General features: G+C 35.1%; 1 protein-coding gene across 1 annotated transcript in view; it reads right to left on the bottom strand.

Moving 5' to 3' along the window:
- The window catches only part of LOC145661712 (uncharacterized), a 399,963-nt gene that overhangs the window by 146,895 nt on the left and 238,753 nt on the right, over nucleotides 1–14,315 (bottom strand). The window contains exon 2 of the mRNA XM_081727045.1: nucleotides 925–1,114. Coding sequence (XP_081583171.1) covers nucleotides 925–1,114 — 190 coding nt within the window. The remainder of the gene's footprint in view (nucleotides 1–924; nucleotides 1,115–14,315) is intronic.

The following is a 14,315-nucleotide window of genomic DNA, read 5'->3' as shown; positions in this document are numbered from 1 at the left end:
ACTTATTCATGGCAGAAATTTCTCTTTAGGTTTAAAATAGGTTAATAGTTAAGAGAAAACACTAGAACTTCAATAAGTGTAACCTTGTTCATAAGACACATTCACACAGTACTCTAATTTCTTCCATACCTAAAAAAAAAGAGTATCCTGTGTTATAGCCTATACTGTTTGTGCTATCTATTTTTGAAGATCTCGAAGTAACCGTGCTACGTAAAACTGTATCTTAAAAAAATCAAAGAAAGCGAATGGTACTAGATTCGGCGAAAAAAGTGGCCACTGGAGAAAGTTTTCACCATAGCATGACCAATCCAGTACTGTGAAAATCAGCCATGATTGAGGGGCACCACACAACTCCCTCTGATAGTGTGTCGGTGCTAGGGGGATGTTTCTGATATGGGACCTTAACCGTGAGTAGCTCACTGCCAATGGTAAATGTTGCATCCATGTAATGCGGTAAACTAAAACTAAACACGAAGGACTACATAACCATGACCATACAGATGTTTTTTGATCCAGTGATGTGGTCAGCATACTGTAATTGGTGTTATTTCTAGCTTTCTACAGGAGAATTCGTTACTTCTCAATTTCCAGTAAGTCCTCAATTGCCTTACAGTTCTGGAAATTTCATGTTTCAGCCCGGAACCACGCACACTAAAGTGAGACGCACAAAGTTCTCGGTTATGTGGAGCTTTCGGTACGCAGCAAAGTAACAAGATAGTAATATTTTCAGAAATACAGCGTATACTGACCTACCCTATATAAGCTCGTTCTTTCGTAAATTTAAGGTGAATATACGCTGGACTATAAAAATATTACTGCGTATACGCCGTATACCCTCATGTACGCCACATTACATCCACGTTCATTGCCATCATGATGCTAATAATCATAATAATCCTAACCTTTGACCTTGCTTATACTCACCTCCTCTTTCATCGGGAACCCAGTAAGCGTCGTCCACCAGCAAAATGTCTCCTTCTAAAAGACTAGCGTCTGCATCGGGGTCTACTGAAGCCAAAGAGCCCGCGAGCCGCAGCCGATACTCGTGGAGACGAAATTCCAACAAGAGATGGTGGACCACTTCTCGGACTAACATGGATGAGTTTGCTTGCAGCTGAAAAGATAATAAAAACATAATGTAATAAAAAGTAGTTTGCAATAATACTAAAATTATTTTTACACATAAAGAAAATTGATCTTTTATTAGCAATCTTAAACATGCTTTACACATCATTCTTTTTTCAAATTTCTCATTTTTCTATGTTACTTAAGTCCGGCTTTGGCGATACGCTAAGTCTTTGGAAATAAATTATTACTATTATTATTATTATTTTAATGTCTCGTATTATAATTTACATAACGCTTTTCTGGTAATTTATAAACCTAGTCTTCTCATCAAAGCACAATTTAAAAAAAAAATCCCATAAAAATTAAGAAAAAAATAGAATCGTCGTGAAATAACTCTTTAGGGGGCCACTGCCTACCAGCCGACTTGTGGCACTCATGCCTTTGGTATGATGTGTAGTCAGCACATCGGCTTCCCCTGCCATGAATGCTGAGTATCTAGAGCGGAACTAGCTACTTCTTTCTTTCAGGGAGCTCCTCAATTGTTCTCAAGACGCTGCGTGGACGCCGCAATGTCACACCATCTGGTGAGGACGAGCGGCCACTCATCTGATCAGACCTGACGCTACTTGACTTCGTTGATCTCACAAGAAGTGCTATTTCATTCCGATATATAAAAATCCCTAAATCATCCAAAATAAATTAATTCTAAACCACCGAAGAGATGGCGTAACTCTGCGGAGAAACTGAAGGATAGGTAATCAATTATGTATCTTATACGGACATCACTAAAGATTCAAGTATTTTAAATTTTGTTTTTACGACAAACGTTGACTTATTTTGGTTGTTAAATGATATGAATCTATGAACACAATATTTTATTAAATAAGTCAACTACGTAATTTAATGAACAAAATTGATCACAAAGAAACTCACAGAAACTGTTGCTCACAGAATGATTGATTTCTATAAATAATTCTAATGATATTTCTATTAAATTGAGGGGTCGCGGTGGCGCAGTGGTAGAGCGTTCACCTCTGGTGCTTGGGGTGGGATACAGACAAAATCTCGCGGCCGAAACATCGCCGCCCAAAATCTCGCCGGTCAAAACCTCGCCGCCCAAAACCTCGCGGGACAAAATCTCACCGGACCAAAACCTCGCTTGGCCAAAACCTCGCCGCCCAAAACCTCGCCGCCCAAAATCTCGCCGGACCAAAACCTCGCCTGCAGCTTAATAAAAATTCAGTGTAGTATAACAATATCTGCTGCTTTTCTTATAAGTAAAATGAAAAAAGGAAGGAAGAACTTGGTGTGGTGAGAGTAGGGGCGCCGAAATCACTAGCTACGGCTCTGTATACACTCCCCGTCCCTTTTGTTGTGTCGAAAAAGTGAAATTATAAAAGAAATCCTAGGCTCGAACCTCATCTAAGTTGAAAATTTGATTGAGATCGGTAGGATGGCTCAAAGTATAATGTAACAAACAGTCATTTAATTTTTATATATATAGATTTCCAAAGCATGCATTAGAATTTTTCTTGTCATTATTTTAATGTAATTATGTGTTATTACTAAATATATACATATAGTAATATGTAGAACATTCTACGTTGAAGAAATCGTCGTGAAGAGGTTTTATCCTGACGACATTTCGTCCCAGGCGACACTACGTCTCGCTTAATTTAAAGCAGGCGAGATTCTGTGTCGCGAGATCATTACAACGAGGTTTTGGTCAGGCGAGATTTTGGCCCGCGAGGTTTTGGGTGGCGAGGTTTTGACCAGGCGGGGTTTTGGCCAGGCGAGATTTTGTTCCGCGAGGTTTTGGGCGGCGAGGTTTTGGCCAGGCGAGGTTTCGGCCCGGCGAGATTTTGGGCCGCGAGGTTTTGGGAGGCGAGGTTTTGGCCAGGCGAGGTTTTGGTCCGCGAGTTTGTCGCCGCGAGGTTTTGTACCCAAACCGCTTGGGGTCCCGGGTTCGATTCCAGCCACAGCCAAGTGAACTTTGTGGTGGACAAACACCGTGTGCGTGGGTTTTCTCGGGGTTCTCCCGTTTCCTCCCACTTTTTTCATTCTACCATTTCATTCATTACTCATCATCATCGTTTCCTTTAGCCTAACTGACATAACCGTGGGACATAAAACTCAAAGATTTCATTTCATTTCTATTAAATTGATGATCAATTTTGTCAATCTAGTGGCATGCCTGAATGTGAGTGTATGTATGTATGTAAAATCCGTTCTTTAATAAAATGTAACATTTCCTTTAAATATCGAGGGAAGCATTAGCAGTTTCTCTGTATTCAACTTTCTTAGAGGCGAGGTAGTGTCGTGAGGAACGGCTGATACTGTGATTGTCGATCTTGCACTTTGTCTGTGCATCAGATTCAAGGTCCAGCTTTATTTGTGCTTTATTCGATTAATTTAAAAGTTAGGAAGGTGTATTTCAATTTAATGGACAGATAATACGAGGCCTTAAGTGAAAAACAATAATGTCTGATTACTGTTTACTTTTAGCTGTACTATTAACACACAATGACAACGGAAACCCATTTCTTGATTATTTTCAACGGAAGCACATTTTTGGATGACAGTTTTTTTTTTTACACTAGTTTTAATTCACGAACTGTAAATTTACTTTTTCAATGAATAAAATAGTAACATTCAGAAACTTAGAACAGATTTAGCAATTGTTCTTAAATTGGTACTTAACATGGCTCCTCAGTAGTGATACGTTACAAGACGTGAACCAACAGCATAATGTGGGACTCAAAATTATATTGAGTTGTTCTATCTTGAATCAATTCCACACACCTCGCACCAAAGATGTGTAAGTGAATAAATAGTCAAGACAAACCTTATTTTTTTTCGTTCGCACTTGGATTAATAATCACAGGTTCTACCTGAAATAAGAAGGAAACCGGATGAACCTAAGAGCTTAGAAAGATTTGGTATTGACAACGCTAATTCCAATAAACGTATTCCAATGTTTAAAGTAGGCCAGTGTCTGTTGAAATGCTAGGTGCTCTTTTCAGGGTTTCCCTGAGGATTTCAAAATGTGGTGTATTGGATGATTTCTGGAGGCCACCCTAACGTTACCTGCAATTTAGCTTTAGAAGTATTATTATTATTAACTATGATTATAAAACAAGTATTCTCCAATACAGATTATAAATTCGGTAAATCAGTCTCATAATTGTGCTGATTTTGTAGTCAAAACGTTAGGTAAGTACTTCACTCTCAAATTGATGTCAACATTTTCACTTAGCTCTGAAGTGTCCTACTTTAAGTCTAAATCACTCTTACCGATACTTCTACAAATACTGACACTTTTAGTGTTACAAGTGAAAATTACGGAATAATTAACTAATAGAGGAAAGCTAGCTTCAAAATGGAAATTGACAGAATCACAAAACCAGTTGAGAATGCTCCAAGAGCATTGCCAGAACGAACGAACTTAAAAAGAATGGAGAGATAGAGTGGGAAGGATAACTGTGATTGTTCCTACACGTAAAAGTAAATCTTTTTATCCGCAGCTTTCTGTTTCTCGCCAAAAATTCACAAAGTATCATCTCTTTATGACATACGGTTCCCGAGATATGGCTCCTTAAATCTCCCGAAATTCGAACTTTTTTGGCCAATATCTGGAGAACGGTGGTCAGTTGATCAGTAGCCACCGGTTAATATTTGGTACCAAAATGTTCACCGTCCTCTTAGATATTGATCAACACCAATATCATCTCTCTATAACTTACGGTTCTCGAGATATGGCTCCTTAAATCTCCCGAAATCGGAACTATTTTTTGGCCAATATCTCGGGAACGGTAAGGCGACGCAAAAAATGCAATCACTTTGTCAGATCGCTTTTGATGTTCTATCGAATGGAGAGCTCAAAATTGAAAAAAAAAAAAAAAACGCAAATAACAGACGGACGGACAGATAGACACACAGACAGAGAATTCAGTAACGAACTTTTTCAGATCGTTGAAGATATTATTAGAGACGCCAAGGAAAACGAACGTCAAAACATAGAACGGAATACCAAAAAATGGTATAAAATATAAAATTCTCACTAAAATGTAAGGGCAATTTCATATTTTTCATTTTCTTTCAGTAGCTTTTGTTCTGGTACCATTTAGGTCACTATGCTATTATTTTTTAGGGATTGTTAATACCCTGCTTAAAAGAGCTTCGTAAAGTTTTGTGATCGCTGCTTTCATGTTTTCTACTTTGGTTGATGTGTTTTATTAACAGATAAGAATAATTGAACCTACAACCTTTTTAGTGATTCCAGCTTCCTGAAAGATTCGTTCAAGGAATCAGTCACTGTTTGATCACAAACTGTGGACTGTTTTATCATAACTCATAAATCTTATCTATCTGTCAATCAGAGGTGATCACTAAACGGACGAAAATTGAGTTGATCCCAAAGTGAATTGGTCGCAAACTGGAATACACCGTTTGTTTCATTTCGTACCTCGTAACGAAAATTCTCTCACCCTCAGAAGCTCTACAAGCAATGTGGGATTAGAATTTTAACTCCGTTTCAAAGATTGCTTTCAGAAGTCTCCCGTTTCCTCTTATATTCTCATTCTATTATCATTTATCATTTGCATTTATGACCCATCTCCTTTATTTTCATTGATACTCATGGGACATTAAACTAAAGATTTGGCTTTATTACTTCACTTATTCAACTATATTGTATAAGTACGAACTGAGCTCTAAAAGAACTAGAAATGACCCAATTTCTTTGCAGCAAGAGTGAAATTGACTATTCAGTTGATGTTCTCTCTCTCTTTCTTTCTCTCTCTCTCTCTCTCTCTCTCTTGCGATCTAGCGCCATATTTAAAAAATGGATATACTAATCTGTGCGAGTTTTCTTTGAAAATTTATCATCATTTATTTGTCCCATAAAGCACAGATTCAATGGAACCATATAGAGAATAATAATGAAAGGTTAAGACTCCAACATTAGAGACCACTCCCAGAAGAGCAAGGACCAAATAATAGCAGAATGAATTGTTTAAGCATTACTACAGACAGGTATTATTTGTTCTTGCGCAACAGGAGCTTTTGATTCTATCTGGACCGGCTGACCCGTTAAGAATGGATTTAATTTGTACCAATTTCCGTCACGTGTACATCCGCCATTTTGCTATTTACCTGTCCCGCTCCGCTGAATGATGTTCTATTGTCTTTCGGTGCAACCGCTTACTTTTGAGAAGCTTCTGGAAATCAACTTGAAATCCGGTCTCTCTCTCTGACAAATGCAGCCATTTCAAGGTCCCAACTAAACTAAGGACAAATTGCTGTCATGTTCTTTCTTTGTACGGATTTGTTTTGGTCTTTGTCTCTCAATTCATTTTTGCTGTCGGTCAACTGAAGCAACAACAAAAAGAGATATTAGACTTACAAACTTGATTGCAATATTTAGCTTGCGATTCGGATAGAAATTTTCTAAAGCTTTTCCATTGCCAATATTATTTGTATAGATTCTTCTACGTTCAGTAAACTTGGCAGATAAATCATTCGCATCGAAATAAAACAGACAAACAGTTGAAAATGCTCCAAAAGCATTGCCAGAACGAACTTAAAAAGAATTAATTTTTCTTATTAACTTCTACAGGCTTTATACCAATTGTTCTATGTACTTTATTATTATACTCATTTAACAATTCTTGCAATGTACCTATCCATTTATTAATTTCCTTGAGTACTAAAGTTTTTCCACATGTTTTGTTTAAAGTTCTCTTAAAACGTTCTACAATATATTGTTTATGAAGACAAATGCCCAAAATGGAGGGCTCAAAATTGAAAACTTCGCAAAATATAATCTCTCTCTATGGCTTATGGTTCCTGAGATATGGTTCCTAAAATCTCCTGAAGTCCGAACTTTTTTGGCCAATATTTGCGAAGCGGTGGCCAGTGGTCATCGGTTACTTTTGGTACCAAAATATTTAGTATCCTCTTACGTATTGATCAACACCAATATCATCTCTCTATGATTTATAGTTCCCGAGATATGGCTCCTTAAATCTACTGAAATCGGAAATTTTTTGGCCAATAACTCGGGGAACGGTAAAAATTCCATCACTTCTTTCAGATAGTTTTTGATACTCTATCGAATGGAGGGCTCAAAATCGAAAAATTCACAAATAACAGACAGACAGACAGACAGACACACACACACACACACACACACACACACATATATATATATATATATATATATATATATATATATATATATATATATATATATATATATATATATATATATATATATATATATATATATATATATATATATATATATACAGAGAGAGAGAGAGAGAGAATTCACTAACGAACTTTTTAAAAGTTCGTTCAATATATCCTGCACAGATCAAAAATGCTTAGGAGTTCATGCAAGAAGTGAAGAAGACGTGGTTGAGTCGGATGTGAGATACAGGGTGTACTGGAAGTTTCTGTATTCTAAAAGTCCCATTACTTTGAAATTATTCGCATAAAAGTTGTAAAGAAACCTTAATCGTAGACATTATTCGTTTTCAGTGAGGACACACGTTAGTGACAGAAGATTTTCAGTGCTGTGTCAGTGACCGTAATGATTTGATGTAGATAACCATAGTATCATGAATGATTTCAATGAATATGATAACGATCAGTAGGAAAAAAACCTTCACATCTACAATGGGAAAAAAATCAAGAGGTTTACAGTGAGTATTTGGCAATTAGTCAGATTTTCACAACAAATATACAGGGCAGGCTTACAACTAGCTATAAAAGTTGGGCGGGGGGGGGGCAAAATATGCACGGGACACAAGTTAAAAAACAATAAACCACTCTACATTAGTAATTACGAGCTCTTCCATGCGTGTAACCATTAGTTTCATTATATCATTTCACCCTAACTCCCTTCTTCTTCTTCTCCTTCTTCTTATACTACTACTACTACTGTAATAATAATAATAATAATAATAATAATAATAATAATAATAATAATAATAATAATAATAATAATAATAATAATAATAATAATAATAATAACGGTGGTGGTGGTGGTGGTGGATATTTTAAAAACGTTTATTAACCCACTATGAAATGCTGTATAACATACATAAAGACTAACATTCCTACTGGATGTTTGAGAAACTTCCTATAATGAATGAGTAAGTAGTTGTAATATCAATGAGTAATATGTTGTAAGTAGTTCAGCGTTTTAGTTGCTTAAGGAAACTTGTAATTTTGTTTATCAACTGGGCCGGATCTACCATATGTGCAACACGTGCATTTGCATAGGGTGGCAAGTTTCGAGGGGTGGCAAAATCTGTCACAACTTATTTATTTAAATTAAATATTTCTTGTTCGAAACAGACTTCATATGATGGTGGTTAAATTTACTAAGCTGACCTTCAATTTGAATACTACATTCATAAATCATGTTTAGGTCGCATTAGTATAAGATCACATGGACAATGCTAAAGCAAATGGTCAAACAAATCCCTGCATGAATTGATTGATTGTTGTCAAATATAGGAACTCAACTCTCGAACAGTAGCAAACACCTGTTCCATTTAGTTAGTTATCACAGTTTTGATATGAAAACTAGTCATTTCTTTGTCACAAACAAGTTTCTTTCACTGAAGGCAGAAACAAGTTTTTTAAATTTTTTTATCAGATGTAGAAGGAAAATTAAGAAATAAAGACAAAAGAGCTAACTGTGCTGGAATTAAAAACTAATATGTTGTGATTGAAGCTTGATATTGAATTCTATAAAAAAGGATTACTATCTTTCCTCTGCAGGGTATGTTTGCTTTATCTTTCACTAAGATAATGGATTATTATTTAAAGAAAAACAGACACAACGAGATTGTATTTGTAATGTTTAGACCTTTCTGGGTGCGAGTGCCCTTTCCTTACCCTTCGTTGTTCATTATGGAGTAGTATACTTAAAATTGTGGCTTTTAAGATTTTTTCTTTCTGGAGAAAGTGGCAAATGATGTCATTGCACGGGGCGGCAAATTACCTAGGGCTAGCTCTGTTTATTAAGAGGCCTCATCCCGGCGAAATTAAAATAACGCTAATTTTAAAGTAATTATGTGATATCTTCAAATAGATAAAAGATAATCGAAATGTGGAACAAGAGCGCCCAAGACAATATTATTATACATGAGAAACCGTTATCACGACTCACTTATCTGCTTTCGATTTCGAGCCATTTTGAAAATCGGCATTTATTTTCGCGTTTCTGAACAGCTGAAAATGGAAAGCCACTAGGTGACTTGTGATAACGATACCTCACGCAAAATAATATTGTCTAGGGCGCTCTTGTTCCACATTTCAATTATCTCTTATCTATTTGAAGTTATCACATAATTACTGTAAAATTAGCGGTATTTTAATTTCGCCGGGAGCTTTTGAGTTTTCTTTCTTCACAATTTCTTTCACACCAAATATCATTAAATTTATATTCCTTAACTTGGATAAGGTAAGTATAGGGACTCTTTAACAATATTCTTATTACTTTAGTTATGGTAAAATGAAGAAAGATTAGATTAGATTACGTAAGCTAGTCTTTATCATTTGAAACTATATAAATTATTTAAATAAATATCCGAGAAATCTACTGAAATGCATAGGTAATTTAAAAACAGATAAAATGTATGGACCATCGCACTGAACTTTCTCGTTCTCATTTAATAAATTAAATCGAGTCAGACTATAGCTATCACTAAAACATTCATTTTTATGAAATATGAACAAAAATATAATAAGCATTTTCGGAAAACTGTGAAGAAAACTTATCCCCAAGAATAAAATACTCCTTCTTGATTTTTCATTTGAAATGACATGTGCCATATTGTAGGATTGTTATTGTGTTTATTTGCAAAACTCGAACAAAATTTTCTGAGTAATTTTTTACAAAATATATATATATATATATATATATAAAAAACTCATCCAAAGAATAAACAATCCCTTGTGGACATTTTCGGATGAAACGAGTTATGTCAAATTCAAGGTTGACAATGAAATATAAACAAAATGACCTGAAAAGTATTTTTTCTTCAAGAAAACAGTCAAAAAAAAACCTACTCCTTGAGAACATCTTGAGTAGAAATGGCTTACACCACATTATAGAGTTGTTAATGAAATATTTTAGATATAAGATGTGAAAAATTGGCCTAAGTAATTATTGATAAAACTGCCTCTGTCCCAAAAACAAAAAAACTCCCCAAGAGTAGAGTACCCCTTGTCTGTGTGTGTGTTTTAATAAATAGCTCCCTGAAAATATGTAAAATTGTTAATATTTATTTATGAAAAACTAGCGTGAATTACCCGCTTCGCTGGGTTGAAGTAAGCAAAATTAGTAATATGTTTCGTTAGTCTGTCAATTTCATTTTCGATCATTTTTATATATATCTCCTCCTTCCCTTCCCCCAAGTTGCGAGGGAAGGGGCTGAATTTGGATTTAAACGGCATCGGAAATCACAGTTCATCTCAGCGACCCCGAAAACTATGGATTGGACACTAATATCGGTCATTTTCGATCATTTATATATATATATATATATATATATATATATATATATATATATATATATATATATATATATATATATATATATATATATATATATATATATATATATCCTCCCTTCCCTTCCCCTAAGTTGCACCGTCGAAGTGAATTAATAAAAACCATCCCAATCCCGAACCTCATCTATGTTGAAAATTTGATCGAAATTGGTCGGGTGGTTTAAGAGTTATTAAGTCACAAACACAGTTACTTTCATTTTTATATACATACATGAACAAAAAGGGCTGAGATGTTTTAAAGAAAATTGTCTGATTAAACCTCAACCTTAGAGTAAACGACCCCTTGTGGACTTTTAGAAGAGAAACGATTTATGCCATATTATTGCGTTGTAAACGAAATATATTTATACATTGTGAACAAAGTCTTCGAGAAGCTTGAGAAAAATCATTCTATACAATCCCATCCCCAAGAATAAACTATACTTTTTTTTTTTAACAGAAATGGTTTTCGTCCCATTATGGGATAATTAATGAAATATTTATTTAGGAAATATAAACAAAATGGAGATAATCATCAGAACAGGACTTACTTGGAAGAGTAAATTGTCTGTTTGGATTTTCCCTTAAAAAAAAATCACCATATAAAATACTCAAGAATAAATCATAACTTTCTAAAAATTATTTTGAGTACTTGATATAGGGCTGTTAATGATGTGATTTTTGAAATAAGTAAACTCGCGAGAAGCATTTCCGAGAAAATCGTGAATTTCCATCTTCAGCATTCAGTAAACTGTCCTTATTTTGGCGATAGGAAGAAAATTCGAAAAAATGCCTCTACGAAATCTTATAAACACTCATATCTTTAAAATTCTTTCTAGATACGTTGAATGATATCGCCTCTAGGCGAGTTATATGCATCGGAACGAACGAACGAATGGATGAACAGACAGAAAATCGAAGTCCCTTTTCCTTCATGTGGGATCATGAAATGTGTAAACTCGTTAAAATCTTGAGAATTCAATTATTTTCACGATCATCACAGTTTTTCTTCTGTCTTATCATCCCTCGAAAGTAAAAACACGTAGAAATAAAATAACATATAAAAAATATCTGATGTACATAAGGGTATGTAAGAACTCCTCTGCTATTTATTTTAGGAAAGTAAAGAGGGCATAGTATTATAAAACCTTCCAGAAACCATGTATTGTAAGTAATTTCAACATGCACAACAACAGTGCAGTTATGTGATTTCTAACTTAAGTAAACAACTTGTTCCGAAATTTTGGAATTTTGGAAATATTCAACACATTAATTCCCATGTTTCAATCTTCTAGTAATTGAAAAAAAATATTTATATACACAAACACTGTCTTTAAAAAAATGTATCTTTCCTGATCTCATTGAGTTATCAATCTATTTTCACTTTAGTCCTAGATCCTACCAAGCAGAAAAGAATGTACCAATTTTAGTCGGAATTCATGGATTTTGATGCTTATTTCATACCTTTACCTAATATCGCATCGGTCTTTTCTAAATCCATATGTATTTTGCACCATTCTGCTTTGGTTTTAGTTTAGCGTCTCTTTTAGCAGCGAGGATATATGATACGCGGACCTACAGCTTAACGTGGGATCCGAACCATATGAGCTCCCGCCGGGAATCGAACCCAGGTACCCCATGCCAAAGGTGCATACGCTAAACGCTTAGCTACGAGAGAGTCCTACCATTCTGCTTACCACCATTAGCGTCATTCAATTCCACTCGTTACATTTTATCTATGATGCTATTGAGGAATTTCCAAGAAATTTGTGTAATATTCTTCCTATCTATCAATCGTTCTTAGTTGTTTTCTACATTTCTTAATCTTGTATTTTATTAAAAGGATTATTTTATTATTATTATTATTATTATTATTATTATTATTATTATTATTATTATTATTATTATTATTATTATTATTATTAAAGTATTCTGCCTTTCGGCAGGTCCTGGGACTAGTGAGGATTTTTTTCAATTTAGATTTGGGCCTGGAAACGTTTCTTCCACTTTTCACGATTTTCAGCTTCCTCTATAACTCCCAATATTTTCTGCTATCTTTCAAATCATCGATCAGCTATGTTCTTCTTCTTCCTATTCCTCGCTTCCCTTCCATCTTTCCTTCTATGGCGGTGTGAAGAAGACAATTTCTTCGCAAGATGTGTCCACTCCAATTGGTCTTTCTACGAAGGGTGGTGGCTAGAAATGTCCTCTTCTCTCCTACCTGCGTGCTCTCTCTGTCCATTTTGTCTTCTCCATCTTCTTCCAATACCACATTTCAAAGCTCTCTAAATATTTCTTCTCTAACTTCCTCTAATGTCCAAGTCTCTGAATCATACAGTCCAATGCTCCATATATAGCACTTGACCAACTTCTTAAGTCCAATATCGAGCCTGCTGGTTAAGAGTGATCGTTTCTTGTTGAATGCTTCTTTAGCTATGACAATTCTTGACCTGATCTCTTTGGTGCAGTAAGCGTCAAAATACTTCCCACATACTTGAAATTATCGACCTCTTCAAGTTCTCTTTGTTCTACTCTGATCCGTAAGGGCGTTTTTCCACGGGATATTCTCATGACTTTCGACTTTTCGATGTTAATTTCCATTCCATACAGTTTTCCAGTATCAACTATTTTGTCAATCATCTCCTGTAGTTCTCCTTCGGTTTTAGCTATTATAACTGTATCATCTGCATACCTGATCTTGTTAATGACCTTGAAAAGGATTATAACGAATTTAAAATAAAACATCTCTTAGAAACATCTAATTTGTATTTTTTTCTTTCAATATAGTACATAATGATGCGTTGCGTCTGGGGTCAGGGAGAAGAAAATTTAGGGAGGCCTACTTCCCTATCCTATCCCTGGTTACAGGCCTGACATTGGATGTACCCTGAAAAACTTATTTTTGTGTCTACTTCTTTTTCTTTGGAGTTTAGTATTATGTTGCGAGATTTTGCCTTGTAGGCTAAACTAGTGGATTATTTATGAAAGTGAATGATTTTGAGGGAATTAGTGAATGAGAATGCGAGAGGTAAGGGTAGAACTCCAAGAGAACCCATAGACATTATGTTGTTCACCAAAAACTTACATGATCTGGGGTCGAACCAGGGATTCCTAGTACCAGAGGTAAGCGCTCTACCACTGAGCCACCGTGCACACACTTTTATTATATTTTACATGAGAAATATCAGTAATTAAATAGAGATGTTTAATTCTTTAAAGGATTATATTAGCTGAATTCTTCTTTCATCACTGTCAAATTTGTACATTACGTAGGATATACTTCAATTACGAATAACTTGATGAACAATACGTGTTCATAATATTTCTTTCAAATTCGTCAATTCAGTATTCTGATATAAGATATGTTATAGTTCACGAATTCGATTCCCGATGAGTGAGATTACAAGTAATTCGGATCTCACGTTAGAACTCTCGTTTCTCAGTTGTACGTCTTAGTCCTGTGTAGTCTGGGTTCAGAAATGGGCGTTAACTGATAATCAAAAGGCTAACAAAGGATGGTACTTTATTAGGATTAAATAAATGAAATGAACATTAAATTATGTCACATTAGAGAGAGAGAGAGAGAGAGAGAGAGAGAGAGAGAGAAATAGTAATAATATCATGTTAAAGTTAAGACCACACAAGCTGACCAACATATTAGAGAAATTTCACCTGAT

Source organism: Thermobia domestica, chromosome 10, assembly GCF_964235325.1.
Source record: "Thermobia domestica chromosome 10, izTheDome1.hap1.1, whole genome shotgun sequence".
NCBI classification, from domain to species: domain Eukaryota; kingdom Metazoa; phylum Arthropoda; class Insecta; order Zygentoma; family Lepismatidae; genus Thermobia; species Thermobia domestica.
Note: the sequence above shows the minus strand (reverse complement) of the source record. Positions and strands in the feature narration are given on the sequence as shown.